Source organism: Canis lupus, chromosome 38 (assembly GCF_048164855.1).
Source record: "Canis lupus baileyi chromosome 38, mCanLup2.hap1, whole genome shotgun sequence".
Taxonomy (NCBI): domain Eukaryota; kingdom Metazoa; phylum Chordata; class Mammalia; order Carnivora; family Canidae; genus Canis; species Canis lupus.
In genome coordinates this window covers 18,111,865-18,130,509 of record NC_132875.1, presented here as the reverse complement: position 1 = coordinate 18,130,509, position 18,645 = coordinate 18,111,865, and the positions used below count along the sequence as shown (strand labels likewise).

The 18,645-nt window shown below is 33.8% G+C and overlaps 1 protein-coding gene across 1 annotated transcript in view; it reads right to left on the bottom strand.

The window, feature by feature from the left end:
* The window catches only part of CDC73 (cell division cycle 73), a 122,228-nt gene that overhangs the window by 24,481 nt on the left and 79,102 nt on the right, over positions 1-18,645 (bottom strand). Inside the window, exons 11-13 of the mRNA XM_072814901.1 lie at positions 13,433-13,490; positions 7,015-7,050; positions 6,480-6,567 (exon numbers count right to left, since the gene is read on the bottom strand). Of these exons, the coding sequence (XP_072671002.1) occupies positions 6,480-6,567; positions 7,015-7,050; positions 13,433-13,490 (182 nt within the window). The remainder of the gene's footprint in view (positions 1-6,479; positions 6,568-7,014; positions 7,051-13,432; positions 13,491-18,645) is intronic.

Genomic DNA, 18,645 nt, shown 5'->3' with positions numbered 1-18,645 from the left:
GGGGTACAGCCAGTACCATAATTGTGTGGAGGAGGTTTCAATTATGCATTAATTACATAGCAAAGCCTCCAGCTGACTCAAACTGTAGGGGAGATGTCAGTTGCAATGAGGTGTTAAACAATGAAGGGAGTGTTTTATACTTAGAAGAAAAATTAGGCTCAGTCTATCCTAAGAATGTGGTCTATTTAATTGTTTGGTTTCTCTGTTATAAATCTAGGGAGAAAAACACTAAAGTTTACTTTGTGATTTCTTTGCACTGTTTACCATCTTCTGTTATAAACAATTAACATTTAGATTTGTAATACATTCAGATGAGCATCGCAAAGGTTCTGGACAGTGAAAAGCTGAAGGCAGAATTTCTTGTTTAACATTCCGAAAACTTACCATGAATTTTCTGTAACCATTAAGGTATATTTATAAAAAACATAAATAGCTGTCAATTACTAAAAATTGTGAGTTGGAAATACCAAATTCACAAATCATAGAATCAAAGAACTAGCTAGAAAGGGCCTTAAAAAAAAATCACCTGATAGTAACAGCAAGTGCCAAAAATCCAAGACCAAGTACAATGACACTTCATAGGAACTAAAATCAAATCCCAGATACAGATATAACTATCATATATCAAAGAAGGAACTTAAAATTAGACATAAATACACTAAATGAATTTACAGCTTGTACAAACACATACAAAAACCAAACTCTGAATTTCAGGTAATACAAGTACATTCTCCAATTTTCTCAATGTGTTCCTCCCACCTATTCTGTTTCCTAGACATTTATTTAATATCCATTATTGGGCAAATCCATTTTCAAGAATGGATGTAGAAATAACAACGGAGGAACAGGCCCTCTTCTCTAAAGAATTCACAATTTACTTGGAATTGTAAATTCCAACTGGGTGCCAGATTATAAAACACAGAAGCCATCACAAAACAAAAACATAGATGTCTATCATATTTCAGAGAATATAAACAATGAAAACACTATTCTTGTACACTCACTAGAAGATGGAAAGACACATGAATGCTCAAACAAAAACTAAGAAAAAATTGAAAGTGGTTAATGAAACCCACTTCTGCATGAGTCTGACAGTTTGTTGCATAATCAAATTGATTTCAAAGAGGATCAAAATAACTATATTTCTATTTCACTCAACTGTAGATGACTTGAGGAATTACTTGAGTAATCTATACCACTGTAAGAACACTATAAACAATAAAAGTCTAACGAAATATAAAACATAAAAAACTCCTTCTTTCCCTACTGTTAATGGAAAAAAACTCAGTGAAAATTTCATTCAAAAGTACTGAAGAAAAAATACTGTAGAGATATATTTGTGCCACATTACATAGATTTTTTTTTTATACAGCTATTTAAGTCATAAGGTACTTAAATTCAATTCCACATTTGGTAAAACCTGGAATCAGCTAGTTTCACAACTTATTTTGTATCTCATTTTTAATTAGTCATAAGTTATTTAGAATCAGTATGAATTTTCTTTTTTGGAGGTCAGGTTGCTTTTGTTTTCTTTCACTAAGAATTGTCACTGTTATTTTACTGAGAAAGAAGGCAGAGCATTCACATTCTTTTTTTGGATACTAATTAGGTTACTGACTGAAAATATTTTCCTAGTTACCACTAAAAATATTTAACAAGAATTTTCAATGTTAGGCCAAATTACAAAATATTGTTATTGCAATTAACAGTGAATATAAGGCCCTAAATATGTTGCGGGAAAGTATTCTGTTCCAGAATAAAACCCCATTTAAAAAAAAAAAAATTTTAGAGAGAGAGAGAGAGAGCATAGCGAGTGTGCACACACATGAGCAGGGAGAAGGGTAAAGGGAGAGAGAAAATCCTCAAAGCTGAGTCACCACGGAGCCCAGAGCCTCAAGTGAAGCGAGGCTTCATCTCATGTGGGGATCCATCTCACAAATGTGAGATCATGATCCCTGATCATGATCTGAACCAAAATCAAGAGTCACTTAACTGAATAAGCCACCCAGGCGCCCCTAAAACCCAATTTCTTAATCTGAATGTTTGTTAAGAATCTCCCTTACTAAAGGTTAAAGTAACTAGACTGGTGTTTGAGAAACCTCGTTGCATTTCCTGCTCTGCAACTAACTACCACAGTGGGCTTTAAGGCTATCTCTTGGCATTTTCATTTAGGGTAAGAATGTATTCTGACAATCCTTTTTAGGTCTCAAAACCTAGAAAATAATAAATTTCAAGTATTTCTTTAGATTAGTAAAAAAAAAAACAAAAAAAAACAAAAAAACACATCACTACAGTTATGTATGTTCTCACTAACACCACATACTTTGTGAGAGGAGCTAGGCGAAGTTTTTAATGGTGGATTTAATTATTGCTGAGGTCTAATTTGATTTTGAACTTATCTTCAAGATGTGATTTAAGTTTGTAAATTAGTATCAAAGAAAAATTATACTTTTCACTGTACTTTCAAATAATAAAGCATTAAGACTTTTTTTTTAAGAATTTATTTATTTATTCATGAGAGATACAGATAAAGAGGCAGGGACATAGGCAGAGGGAGAAGCAGGCTTCCTGTGGGAGTCTGATGTGAGATGATGTGCGCCTCAACCCTAGGACCCTGCGATCACAACCTGAGTCAAAGGCAGAGGCTCAACCACTGAGCCACTCAGGTGCTCCTGAGATGTTTTATACTAAATGCTAGAACATATTTTATATCCCATCAGTTGCAATAAATGACTCCTAACATACTAACACCACTATCATGTGAGCTCTGAGAAGGTTGAGCTTGTAGTTTATCTACATAGCACTTTGATTTTTAGTTATTGCTCTATAGTGTTGAATGAACAAACTCAGTATAGACAGATTAAATACCTTATAAAATTCTAGTTCCAGTAATTATAAAAACCCTTCCAAGAAATGTCAGATAAAATGTAACATGCACCTGAAGTGCACAGTTGAGCTGGAAAGGAAATAGTCATGGGCCAGAAATTACTGGTACTGCAGTGAATGAAAATGGAAGATAGAAACACTTTCTTGAGACTTGGTTTTTACCACCCACACAAAGGAAGGACAAAAAGGAACCAGAACTAGAACTTTACAAGAGATAAACAATCAACAGAAGGATGAACTAGGAGGAAAACATTCCAAATAAGCTTTAAGGAAGTGTACCCATCTTGATCTGGCTCTAGAGGAGGGGAGGAAAAAGGAGTTCTAGATAATCGGTCAGCCCAGGGCCTACCCCAATGTCACTCTGGTCTGTTCTGAATTTGAATTTATGCTATGCTTGTGGACCAGAAATCCTTGAACTGAGAATTTAACGTAAAAATCACCCAGGTTGTCTGGGTAGTTCAGTGGGTTAAATGCCTTCCACTCACGTCAGGATCCCTGGGATCCTGGGGTGGAGCCATGCTTTGGGATCCCTGCTCAGTAGGGAGCCTACTTCTCCCTCTCCCTCTGACCCTCACATCCCCACTCCTGCTGTCTTTAATAAATAAAATCTTTTAAAAAAAAGTAATAATAAAAAAGTAAAAATCAACTTTAGACTTGTTATATTACTATAGCACCTGACAAAAGCAAATTTATAATATCTTCAATCCAGAATTTCTTCAAATAATTAAAATGAAAGCATAGTGAGCAAAAGTCTAAATTCATAACAAATGCCAAGATTTAGTCACTAATTACATAAGGTAACTGGACAATCTGACAACCTCTATTTAACAAGTACCATGACAGAGTATCAAACACTAGAGAAAGGTATCATAGAATACATTTAACCCCCTTCTCTCCAACTAATGACCATGATACCACTCAGCCTCTAAAACATTATACAGTGTATATAATGTTGGGTCCTTCCATTTGCTTTCACCTACTTGATGAAAAGCAGAATGAACGATCTTTAAAATGCTAAAATACCCAGCAGTGTTTAAGTGAGTCTGTAAACAATTTACCCATTTTAATAACCAGCATGACTGAAAAAAACCTGAGAATCACTATAGGATAGGGTGACCACTGTTTCTTCAAAACAACATTTTACTACATGTTTTTAAACTATGTGAATTCTGCAATAAATGTTTTTAGATATTCTGTCTTAACTCATGACCCTGTATGAGGAAGAGAGAAAACAAATTTTCCCCTTGAAAATATGTTATTAAAATGACTATATTTAAGTCTAGTACTGCACAGGAAAAGAGAAAAGGAACTTGTTAAAAAGGACACAAGCAGAGCCTACCAGAGCAAGGGGGCTGAGAACAATTGCACCTCCATACAGACATAAATGCACACAGCGCATTTTTAATGAAGGATAGTTAATTTAAGATAATGTATACTACATAAAAGTGTGATGACCCTGAGAACAAAGTCCACTCACAATTCACAGATGCAAACAACACAATATCAGCAGTACAAATAAATCACGAGAATCTGGCATATGAAATTTAAAATGAGAGGAAAGCATGGTGGATATCCTTCTGTCATGAGCAAAGGCAGACATCCAGAAATCACTAGCAAAACCACTCATTATTTGCCATGCTAATTAATAGTGTTCATAAACTTGACAGCATTCTGAAAAAATCACTTACCCATGGTTCATTTTAAGCCTTACTAATGTACACAGCATTGAAAGTTATTTAAAACAATTTTAACATTGCCATTTTTCTTCTGGAAATGACAGCCAATACAAGAAGTATAAAGATTAAAAAAATAATAATCATGATCTCTAAAAGTGGCACACCTACTCATATTAATAACATAAAGATAAATACTTCTGAAAAATACTTAAATTTTAAGTCTGAAGCCAGTTGGGCTGGGGAGAAATTAATTTTGTACACATTCTCATGATGTGTGTTTATAGGAGCAATTTGAGTTATAACTGTGACTATACTGATTCTAAACAGGAAATGAGGAAGGAGAAAAAAACTTTCATGTACAAAATTTGAGTGACAAAGGAAAATGGTACACATTTCTAGTTATCAAATAAATACGTCAGAGGGATATAAAGTAAACATACTGACTATAGTTAACATCGTATTGCATATCTGAAAGGAGAATGGAGATTTAAAGTTACCACAAGAAAAAAAATCTTTGTAACTATGTATGATAATGGATGTTAATTGGACTTCTGTAGTGATCATTCTGCAATATATATAAAAATATTAAGTCCTTACACTAGATACCTGGAACTTAATAATGTTATGTCAATTATACCTCAATAAAAAATTTTCAGACGCTAAGTACCTGGAAATTTTAACATAGGATGTAGGTTTTAACTTCAACTAAATTTTACTAATATCTAGGTTAAAAAACTATATTCCCAACCTCCACCACCCCCTACACACAGTATATGTATCTAATTTATGGAGAAGTTACTATTTTTTCCATTCTTCAACTAGAAATTGGAGAAGGGGAGAGGAAGAGAACAGGAATTTGTTTTTGAACTTCCTCAAGCTCTTCAGGAAAAAGTTTAAAAAATTCATATTAGAAATTAATATAATAGTATTCTTTTCATTAGAATTTTAGCTAAAAATTTCTGTAATTATCCCTAAGGGATCCAGAGAGAAAAGAATATATGGAGGATCCCTGAACAACATTGGTTTAAACTGCATGGGTCCACTTATACCTGGGTTTTTTGTGGGCTTTTTCCCTACAAATGTAATATAGTCACCTGGGTGACTCAGTCAGTTAAGCATCTGCCTTCAGCTAAAGTTATGGTTCTGGGGTCCTGGGACTGAACCCCGAGTCTGGCTCCCTGCTCAGTGGGGAGTCTGCTTCTCCCTCTTTCTCTGCCCTCACTGCTCACCCCACTCATGTTCTCTCTCAAATAAATAAATAAAATCTCTTTTAAAAAGTACAATAATGTAGGGCAGCCTGGGTGGCTCAGCAGTTTAGTGCCGCCTCCTTAAGCCCAGGGTGTGATCTTCGAGACCCAGGATCGAGTCCGGCGTCGGGCTCCCTGCATGGAGCCTGCTTCTCCCTCCGCCTGTGTCTCTGCCTCTCTCTGTATCTCTCATGAACAAATAAATAAAATCTTTAAAAATAAATAAATAAATAAAAAGTACAATAATGTAAACGTATATACTCTCTATCTTGTGGGGTTTTTTTACATTTTTTCCCTAGTTTACTTTATTGTACAGATACAATATATAATACATATGAGATACAAAATATGTGTTAATTGACTGTTACGTTATATATTAATTATGTTATCAGTAGGGTATCCAGTCAGTATTAGGCTATTAGGTATTGAGTTTTTGCAGGAGTCAAAAGTTGTACGTAAATTTTTTTTATTAATCAGGGGATGGGCACCTCAAACCCCTGCATTGTTCAAGTACTCTGTACTGTTTTGAAAATTATATTTCAGACTATCTGTAAAGCCTACAGCACAGAAACTGAAATTATTTTCTCTAAATAAGGAATACCAAATCTGTAACTAATTCTCAAAGATACCTCCATATTCAATGAAAACAACAGTTTAACAAATTACTTACTTTAGGTCCTGTAGGAGGTCTTTTGCATTAAGCATGGTTATTAAAGAGGTGGTAGCTGCAGGAATTATGATGATGGGTGTTCGAGATCCTATAAAGATAAAATTATAAAGATAACAAATATGTTATTATTATTAAATGAAATATAGTTACACTCCCAATTAAAACTTAAAAGTTGGTAAATTTGTAATCTTAACCCCTTTGAGCTAAAAAAATATTTTACATCAACAGTGATATTCAAAATTCAAAATATTTAATAATCAGTATGACCTGAACACTGACTAGTCAGAACGGATACCACACACGTTTTATATAACTGCACAAGCATAGAATCAGCCTTAATTTTGTAATATTATTTACTTTTACTTTCTTTTTTTTTTAAATTTTTGTTTTTTATTTAAGTGATCTCTACACCCAATATGGGGCTCGAATTCCTGATGCCAGGATCAAGAGTCACATGTTCTTCAGCCTAAACCAGCCACACGCCCCTACTTTTACTTTTTAAAATAAGTTTAGATTCATATGCACAACACCTCACCTTTCTTCTGATTTGGAGGAGGTCTTGCTTGAGAAACTGTTAATAAGAGAGTGAAAAAAAAATGAGTGTCACAAAAATCACATTCTTATTTTCAAATTTACAAAGCAACTAAGGCCTAAAAATTTAAATTACATGACTAGCTATAACATTTTAAAATATGTTGCAATCTTCTAAAATAACATCAATCTTTTCAAATAATTTATTTTTCTATTTCACAAAACATGAATATGCCTTACCATTATTTAACAATCTGTTATAACAAAGCAGATATACTACATTGGTAGACACTGTGTATCTATATCAATGGATGTTAAAGCCTAGCAAAGGAATCAAATAGTTTCTTAATTAACTGATAACCAATGTAGTAAATGCAAAAACATGTAACACTAGGGGAAGGGCTGGGAGAAAGAAATGTGCTGAACTATTTAGGAGGGAAAAGAAAGGCATTATTGGGAACTAAGACCTAAAATATTTTTTACCATTTTTCTCTCTTCCTATTTGCTTTTTGTTCTTTAGAAGACAACATTACAGGCAATGAGTCATGTAAAGGTCTATATTATCTTGAATTGCCCATATTATTATTATTTTTAAGGATTTTATTTGAGAGAGAGAGACAGAATATGAATGAGCAGAAGGCGAAGGAGAGAGAATCTGAAACAGACTCCAAGCTGAGTGCAGAGCCTGATGTGGGGCTCAATCCCAGGCCACAAGACCATGACCTGAGCTAAAATCGAGAGTCAGACACTCAATCAACTAAGCCACCCAGGCACCCCAAGTTGCCCATATTATTAAAATTGTGAATGTATGTTATAAAAACACAAATATTCATCTTCTCACTATCTGTCTATATAATAGACTTTATAACACACAGAAACATTTGTTGGTATAATAACAGCAATATCAGCCTGGTTGAAGATTAATGTATTTTAGAACTTAAAAATGCTGTACATTCAAGTTTCAGAATTTACAATAAAAATTTACTGACTGCTTTCTATGTGAAATGTGTGTACTGTGTTAGAATTTTTATCCCCCCCCGCCCTTTTTAAGGATTTTATTTATTTACTCATGAGAGATGCAGAGAGAGGCAGAGACATAGACAGAGGGAGACGCAGATTCCCTGCAGGGAGCCTGATGTGGGACTCAATCCCAGGATCTGGGGATCATGACCTGAGGCAAAGGCAGATGCTCAATCAGTGAGCCACCCAGGTGGCCCAGAATTTCCATTTTCTTAAATCACGAAAATAAATAAAAATTTAGGAGACTTAAAATTCTAACTCAACATCAGTTAAAAAGAGATTACCACTTTTAAAGGGATACATGCATTTTTGGAATGTGTTCTATTTTAAAAGCAGTAAAATGCTACATTTTCACTTAATACTTTTTATTCTTTTGTATAGTTACTTATTGTGATAAAATTTTATCAGTCCAGTAGTATGATTTTTCTAGCCACATTAGGTAGTGAAAGATACATGTAAATAAAAGTTCACATATATGTATATTTATTATAGTGTTCTCATACCTTTCTTCTTGCTGAGAAAAAAACAGTAAAGCTTTCTTAAATCATTTTTAGAAACAGGACTCATAGAAACACCTGATTAGCGAGATAGCATCATCTTAAACACAATATAGTCTCAGTAAATATCTGGTAGTTGTTGGAGGGATAAGATAATGACAGGTCGGAGAGATACATGAATAACAGGAGATGGGACTTGCTATGAAAATGACTAAGAAGGGCAGCCCTGGTGGCACAGCGGTTTAGCGCCGTCTGCAGCCCAGGGTGTGATCCTGGAGACTCGGAATCAAGTTCCATGTTAGACTCTCTATATGAAGCTTGCTTTTCCCTCTGCCTGTGTCTCTGCCTCTCTCTCTCTCTCTCTCTCTGTCTCTCATGAATAAATAAATAAAATCTTAAAAAAAAAAAAAAAGACTAAGAGGAGCAACAAAAAAGATTTGACTGAAACACCATGGTTTGGTGAAGAAGTAGACAATGGACTCAGGAATTTAGGAAAACACTTACTAAAAATGCAAGAGTGAGAAGACCCCATAATAGAAAAAGACAAAATATAAAACCATATTAAAAATAAAGTTTAGAGACTTAGTAAGAAATAGCTACAAAAGAATATATGAACAGGTTCCCTGGTTAAGTAAAGACCAAGGTATAGACACTATGACAAACGCACTATGTTAAGCTTGATTTAGAGTGGGAGGGGAGAAGAAAGGGCAGAGTAACACCAGTCCACATGGCAAAATGATTAAGAGCAAGAATCTATATATTAGTGATCTCAATTCCTATCCCCATTTTGCCACTTCCTAGGCAAATTACCCTAGGAAGTCGAACTGATAGACTGCTCTCTATCAGTTGTCCTCAAATATAAAACAGTAATAATAGTTTCTACATTTTAAAACTGCTGTGAGAATCTTAAAAACAACAATGCATGTTAAGTCCTTAATCAGGACTAAATATTTAATATTTAGCGAACTCTGTGGCTATAGCTGATCTTAAATGCTACTGCTTCTAGTGCCACTAACACTGCCTTCAGCAAATGCCATGACTGAAAATTTACAAGCTGAGAATAATTATTATTGATTGCTATGTTTGATTTCTAATATAACAACAGTCTTCGCTTAAATATTCAGAGCCTTCATTTAAATATTCAAGGCCCTCTTATTATTATAAATAAAACAGAAACAGTCCCTGTCCTCAAAGACCCTTCAGTCAAAGTAGGGGAGCCAGACCATAAATAAGTAAGCACACAAAAACATATAAACATATGTGAACATGCAATATTAAGGAACAAAAGGTGTGTACACTGACAGAAAAGTGTGCTTTGGCTTTAGAGAACCCCTCGAAAAAAGTAGCATTTAAACTGAGAGTTCAAGGATGACAAGGAGCCAACTTGCAAAGAATAAGTGGACGAATAGCCCAGATTAGAGGGAGGAATGTGAGCAAATGCTAAAGACAGGAAGAAACTGCTGTGCTTTGGGAACTGCAAATGTATAGACTATAGGGACAAAAGAAAGAGTGGCAGGAGAAGAGGTTTAAAATATATGCAGAAATCAATATATATAAAAAGCTTTCTAGGTGATGTTAGGTTTGTATTTAAGTGCCACTGAAAACCCTGTAACTTTTAAGCCAGAAAATGACATAACTTGATTTTCATGTCACATCTTCTGTAAAGGAAAAACAATAGATTTAGATAAGTAAAAAAAAAAAAAAAAAAAGATTTAGATAAGTGATCAAAAGGGGACAAGCATGAAAGCAGAAAGCTCAGAACTATTAACAGTCCACAGTGGTACTACTCAAATGAGGTGTAAAGATAAGAGTATTTTTTTAAGAGTATTTTTTTAAATTTTAAAAATTTCCAATCCAAGGTCAAGTGAGTAAAATTCAGTAACAATGAATTACTAGAAAATGATCACACACTTGGATGTCGTGACAGTATTGTACTCTCAATTTCCATATGTAGCTTATTGGAAGCCAGAAATAGGTCATGGACTAACACTTCAAGCAGCACTGGTCTAGAGAATGATAATGGTTTGGATTTAAGTTGTGGTAGTAGAGATGAAAAGACAAATCTGAACACAGAAAAGGTAAATTTGACAGAACTCACTGACGTAAATGCAAAAAGTGAATAATGAAGAATAACTGCTGAATTTTTTGCTTAAGAAGCAGAGTTGACAGTGGTGCTATTTATTCATGAAGAAGACACCTGGGAGAAAACATCAGGGAACAGAGGTTATACATCAGTTTTAAGATGCCTATGGCATATCCAAATGTTAAATAGTTTATATAAGATACCAGATGTAAGAAAAGCTGTCTGATTTGGACATACAAATCTGAAAATCATCAGCACACAGATATAAACCTATGGAATAAGATACTAGAACCAGAACTATCTGTTTAAAATACACAAGGGGCTAATTCTCTCAATCTCATATTTAAGCAGATAAATTAGAGCTATAGGCTCATTTATACTCATTTCAGGGAATCTGTGAAATAAAAATAAAAAATTAAAGCTGGAGAAGTGAAGTATGCATTGTATATGCAAGAAAAAGAGGCAGGAAGCAGGGTTCCGTACAAGAGACTTACACTCTAAAAAGAAAGTGACAGTAAGGTATAAGCCTACAGTTTATCAAAGGCTTATCCTTCCTAATCCACTGAAAAACATGTGCTTTTTGTTAGTTACATTCTCTAAATAAGTGTTAAGAAGTTGGGAGTAACTGCAGACACTTTCAAATATCAAATTTACCTGGGGACTTGCCTGGCACAATTGATGATAAATAAACATGTGGTGAAAGAATAACAAAAAGGAAAAAACAATCAATAATGGAACTCTATATCTGAGTTGTCCCACAGAAGAGGAAAACAAAATGGTGGTTCAAAACCCCATTTCCAAATGATTTAAATTGTATGTACAAATAACAGTTATAAATGTATAATCTGTCATCTATATTACACTGCCAGATAGATTTTGAGCAATCATACATATATTTTTCAATTTTGAAAAGATAACATAAGTGAGTATGTCATACACTATCCAATATTCATTCAAAATTGGGCAGCATTCCATAAACAAATAAACATTTCTACGGCAAAAGAAAATTTCACTAATCAGACAAAGATGACAAACTGCCTAACACATCCACTCAAATCAGGTTTTATTGATAAATAAATGCTAAAAAATTGTGGAAAAAGAAGAGATCTCACATGAGATATTAGTCCACATTAATCTCAATCAGTTTAATCACCAGTACCCCTCTCAAGAACAACTGAAGAAGAATGACAGAATATTAAGAGTTGAAAAGATGGGAGTGCTCCTTAGTTTACATATGATCTTTGCCAAGGTCACAAAACTGGCTGTTAAAATTCAGCTCCCTTAACTTCTTTTATCACATGATACATTTGAACAACCTCGTTTATTCAGATATTAGTGCTTCTCCCTACCCCTTACCTTTGTCGGCCAAATGACCGAAAACTGGGTTAGATATGTCAGATGGTGATTTCTCCCCTTTTATACCATTTCTGGATTTCTAATGTCATCATCTTTAGACTTGACCAACAATAGCCTCCCATCTCTTCCTTCCAAAGAAAAACAATTCTGTATCGATCATTCAACTGCTTCTATAGTATCCCTCTACTACACGGGTTGTATTTTTAGGGCCCAATTCTTACTGTCTTTACTTTTTCTTACTTTCTGAAAGAACTCCTTCTTAGCTTTTCCTAGTTTTTGGCACTGAGTACATATATAGAAAGCATTCAACTCATATTTATTGAATTTAATTGCTCTTCCTTATACTGTTATAATGGCTTTTGGTAAGATCCTCTCTACTTAAAAATAGTCCCACAGTCCTGTCATCTGAAACAAATGTATCCAATGTGCTTCAAATTTAATACATGGCTAATGAAGCACTCCTCCACTGATCCCCAGAAACAGGAATCACAGAAATTCCAAACAAATCCACTGTCATTCAAAAAAAAAAAAAAAAAAAAAAGTAAATACTAGTCATGTCAAAATTCAGATGTATGAATCCAGGACACAGTGAGATAAAAAGCATTCCAATGTAAGCCACATATAACCTTAATATTGTACTTGTAAAGTGCTTCCAGAAATATTTAGTATCTATAATCTACATAATTTTAGAGTTAGCCTATAAACATACTATGAATAAAAATACCTTTAGATCTATACTACTGATACTGCCAAATTTAAGAGGAAGACCACTCAATTTATTATTCTTGCCTCTGCCTGTCCAAGACTTTTCCATTTTCTTGACAGTTATTTTCAATAGCACTAATGAGGTAAAAAAGACATGTGGTATAGCTAACACTGTAATTACACTAAATGTAAAAATAAAACACCAAAATCAAACCCAGGACACCTAAAATGAGTATAATATTGTTGGTATATCTACATGCATTTATAAAGATCTTTTTAGGAAATAGGAAGAGGGAAGAAAAATATTTCCAAAATAACTTCAATAACGTCTTTGCTTACCATACCTTTTACAAAACTGATTGCAGAAATCTTACATGCTCAAGAACACAGACCTCTGAAATTCTAGGCATCAAAATGCTTATCAGTCTACTAAAATTATGGTGGTGTGCTTCCAATGGGGGGCGGAGGGGAGGAGGAGATTACATCCATATAAACTCTCGAATAAGGAATTGGTGAGGGAATATGTACATATAAATAGTTTTCTAAAAACATTTTTCTAAGACCTTAAAATCATTTTCTAAAAAATCTTTAACTCTTCAACTCTATTTTTTCAAGCAAATGTTCTTATATTACTTTAGAAGTACTTTAAGTAATATTTCAACTCCTTTAAATCATTGTATGTATCAAAAAAATTTCATTGTGACCATTAAAAAACAAGACACCTCCCACCCTACCCCCACCACCAAGTTTAGTATTTTTACCTGGTCTTGGTACTGGCTGTGCTGCAGGAGTCTGAGTCTTACGAGCCGATGCACCCTCCTTTAAAAGAATAAATATTGACACATGATGTAAGAGTTCCTTTACATAATAAACACTTATATTTAATTACTGCAACGAAATTCCGCATCTCCATATTTCTCAATCAGTCCTTCCCCTGAACATGTTATGATCCTAAGCATTAAAAACAAACAAAAAACCCCTCTCTTATCTTTTATTCTATTGATCATGAAGTAATAACAGGAGTCTTTAGTAGAAAATAAATTTAAACTGTTACCATACAGTAGTTATAGTAAGCATGTAATATTTTTCAAATATTCAATGATTTGCTTAATTGTTGACAACTGTTGACAATATTCAAATATTCAATGATTTGCTTAATTGTTGACAATATTTGCAGCAATGTTATTACTCATTTTAAAATCAAGTCAATCTTTATTCCATTAAACAATCTCAAAATGAATAAATGATACATAATCTCACATTAGAAAGATGTAAATGATGTTACTTCTGGAGTGCATTTAAAAACCCCAAGAACATATCAAATTAAATTCCTTTAAAATATTCAGGGAAATTAATCACATTTATAAAGATGAGATTTGTTACATTTAAGAGTGGTTGAAAATTTTAACTAAATAACTAATCTCAACTAATTACTAAGTATGTAATATACAGAAAAACTATGCTAAGTATTGAAATGTATCAATTATTCACTCAGGACTAGATGCCTCTGAAATGCTTAAGATACTTAAAAGTTGTCTTTAGTATAACAGTTTCAATCATGTTCACACTTAATAGGAAGCTACAAATGTACTTTTCAAAACAACTAGTAATTCATGGAGATCTTACTCTAGTTGTACTCAAACTGAAATGAAATTTGGTAACTACCAGGGAAGTTCCATAAATCCATAATAATAAAAATCAGTATTAGAACCACAGAAACAGGGATCCCTGGGTGGCGCAGCGGTTTGGCGCCTGCTTTTAGGCCCAGGGCGCGATCCTGGAGACCCACGATCGAATCCCACGTCGGGCTCCCGGTGCATGGAGCCTGCTTCTCCCTCTGCCTATGTCTCTGCCTCTCTCTCTCTCTCTCTCTCTCTCTCTCTCTATCATAAATAAATAAATTAAAAAAAAAAAGAACCACAGAAACATTTCTAAAGAAATAACTGTTAAATAACTTTAATTTTAACCATTCAAAGCTTGAGATTTTGCATAGTAAAATAATTTGAGATGGTAGGCTATACCATGGTTGTTTTTAAATAACTACACCAATTAAAAAGATATCAGCTTTCCATCTCATGTTCCTGCATAAAGAGGAATCTACTCAATATTATATAATAAACATGAAAATAAAATAAACATTATCTTTATTACTTAGAAATCCTTATATGTAAATACTAAGTCATGGAGTGTGGCTTAAGTATACACAGAAACAGAAAAAATAAAAGAAATGAGACAGGAAGAACAGTGAGTACACACATATGCACACATCTTTCTGTCTACATTGGACTAGAAGGCTGGTTGGATCCAAATCAAAGCCTTCTTTTGAAAAGAGTAGACGAAGTTCAAAATCACAAGAACACAACAGCACTCTGTGCATATTGAGAACTATCCGAACCAAACTGATTCAGCTTACTGTTAAAATAAACCTATACTAAATGAACAGACGACAGCTCTTATAACACAGGTCAGCAAAAGGTACAAGCACACAGAAGTAATATGAAAAAAGTCTTTTCCATAACAAATCACAACTCAAGTGTTTTTATCTACTTTTGAGTAAACTCAATACTGGGACCTCTTTAAATATCAAAAAATGGGTATTTTCTGTTTGCAAAGTAAGCTGTCATTGCTTGATGACCTTCTACTCCAAATTATTTCTTTTTGGGAATAAGCCTTGGCCCTTGGTTACTGGAGGAGGCATGTGTCCTAGCCTAGGTCAGTTAAGAGTTCTCCCCTCTCCAATAGTATATATTGGAACTAGTAAGTTACACCTCTAGCTACAAGGCTGCAAAGGTGGCAAACCAAACATTACAGATGATCATATATCTCTTGACTCACGGGGAAAGCCCATCTGCAGGACAGAATACTAGTATGCACAAAAAAGAGGTGAAATACAACATCCCTTATAACACCTATCTAGTTATAATACCCTGAAAGACTATTCTCCCTCCAATTTATTCTTGATTATATGAACCTTTAAAAGCCCTCATCTCACCAACCTATATACTCCCATACACATTTTCATCTCACTTAGTTGAGCAGAGTTACTGTTAGTTGTAACCGAGTTTTATTTAATTTTGTCTTCTCAGATGTACTGAAAATTCTGGGTTGCCAAAGTCATTGTAGTATAACTTTGCTTAATTTTGGAATTAGTAAACACAAATAAGTTTAATTGCAAGCACATATTCACACATTCTCTCTCTCTCTCTCTCTCTCTCTCACACACACACACACACACATACACAGCTATACAGATACTAAATTGGAGACTGTGGGTTGCTTGAAAGAAAACTGGGAAGATCTTTGCTAATCATGTCATTAGTTTACAGCCGTAGCCATTTTAGGACTACCTAGCCAACCCTAAGAGCTAAAAGTTCATTCGACTCCGATCCATACTATTTTGAAATAAAATTATAAAAAGTCATTGCATAAAGAACCTCGGACACTATATAATCCAACCACACCACTTTTTAAAGATGAAGAAACAGAGGTGAAGTTTTTCAAAGGCTACAAAGTGGCATATGTTAAAAATCAGGAATAATAATTTGGCAGTAATATGGGGAAGAGACTGACAGTCCTACATTTTTAAAGATACCTGGATTGAGGGAAAAATAATACCCATCTGGGAAAATAAAGTATCAGCAAAAAACAACCACCACCACCAAAAAAAAAAAAAAAAAAAAAAAAACTAAAGGAGCTGACAAGTTGTGCTAACTGGAGAGGAAAACCTGCTTTCTCTTGAAAAGTCAGAACAATTATAATTTCCACTGAGACTTGAGGCACTCTGAAAAAGAATAACAGATAAGAATGGGAGAAGTGATAGAATCCTTTTGTAAAACATAACAAGGCAAAACAAAGTATGCTGTTTATAATCCTTACTTGCCTTATTTTAGCAAATGAGAAAATCTAAAAATCTTCCAGTACTAGGAAAGACAATATTGGTATTTGCTGCTTTAAACAAGCAGAAAATAATACCCTGATATGTAATACCATAAGGAAAAATATCTGTGACAAGTATCAGTATGAAAAGGAATGCATTATATGTACTTAATTTGGAAAAATGCTATTTATATGAAACTTCACAAAATACTGAAAATTCTAAATGAATAAAACACACAGAATATATATGCAGACTCTACATGTTTATAATCTACCTTTTTGACTACTATATTTATGACATCAAAAGTAACATGTTTTAAAAATGAAATACTCATTATACCCTTGTATGTTTTTGTCTTTCTAAAGTAACACACATCCCTGAAATTTGGATTTGATATTTAGAACTCCCAAATATTAGAATGCTCTTTTAAAAAAACATCTGAATTTTAAGTACAGAGTGAATCTTAAAAAAAAAAAAAAAAAAGGTATTTTGGAAAAACGATGTAGAAAAAGACAATTGCAACTCTGTAGACAAATGACAATGAGGCTGAAAACAAGAGATTTCAAGAGCAAAACACAAGTTATAAGCATATTTTTTTTTACATTTGCCATAACCAGAATAATTATGCATACAGTATCTGCCAACACAGAAAACAGCTAACATGTTTCTAAAATATACTGGAGAATCTCTATAAACTATATAGATTTGAAACCTCTATCAAATCCCCCATTTTGCTATAGAATTCTCTATTTACTTGTCTGTTTTTCTCAGACTGTAAGCTAACTTAGGACAGGTACTGTCTATTACGCCTCCAATGCCTATTACTACCATGGTGTGCCTGATGCATGGTAGGTCCTTAAAAAATACACGTTAATGAAAACAAATCCATTTGCCTTAATATTACTAATTCACTACTGTTAAGCTGTTTTAATCTGTCAAATAAAAATGGTGAAAATATATATGATTACTGAGAGAATTAAACAACATTTATTTATTCTACACACATTCACCAAAGCACTGCATGCTAAATAAACTGGCAAAAGCAAGGTGGTCCCTGCCTTCACCAAGTTTTGCAATTTAATGATCAGAGAATGCAGGTTTTAAAATTATAATTACATATGTATTCTTATTTGTAACGTGCATATGTGTATTTTCTAAAATGTGTATGTGTATGTTCATTTCAGTGTCCAAAATAAAGAAGACTTAATTATTAAACCAACTTCTTTCCATAAGGGAACATTCTCTTAGGAAAAGAACTGGCAAATCAAATTCAGCAGTATACTAAAAAGATTACACACCATGACCCAGTGGCATTTATTACTGGAATGCAAAGATGGTTCGACATATGAAAATCAATAGATATGGATATATATTAACAGATTGAAGGGAAAATACATGATATGTCAACTGATACAGAAAAAGTACCTGACAATTTAACATCCTTTCATGATTTAAAAACAGTATCACATACACTTTATCAAACTAGGAATGAAAGGAAACTTCTTCAATATGATAAAAATTAAATATGAAAAACTCACAACAGCTAACATCCTCATTGGTGAAAGACTGAAAGCCTTTCCCTTAAGATCTGGAACAATATGTCCAGTTTCACCACCTTGATTCAACATATCATCTGAAATTCTAGCCAGGACAATTAGGAGAATGAAAGAAAGAAAAGAAAGAACAAAAGAATGGAAAGGAAGGGAAAGGAAGGGAGAAGAAGGGAGAGGAAAGGGAAAAGAAAGGGAAAGGAAAAGGGAAAGAAAAGGAAAGGGAAAGGAAAGGGGATAAAAAAGCACACCTAAGTGTCCAACTCTTGGTTTTAGCTCAGGTCGTGATCTCAGTCTTGAGATCCAGTGCCACCTATGGTTCCTCACTTAACACTGAGTCTGCTTGTCCCTCTCTCTGCTCACGAATACAGCTCTCTCTCTCCCTCTCTCATAAATAAGCTTTAAAACAAAAACAAAAACAAAAAAACTCCTACAAGTGAAAACCAAAAAACAACCCAATCCAAAAATGGGCAAAAAACATTGAATAAACATTTCTCCCAAGAAACTGACCATTCTCCAGATAGTTAATAAGCACATGAAAATACAC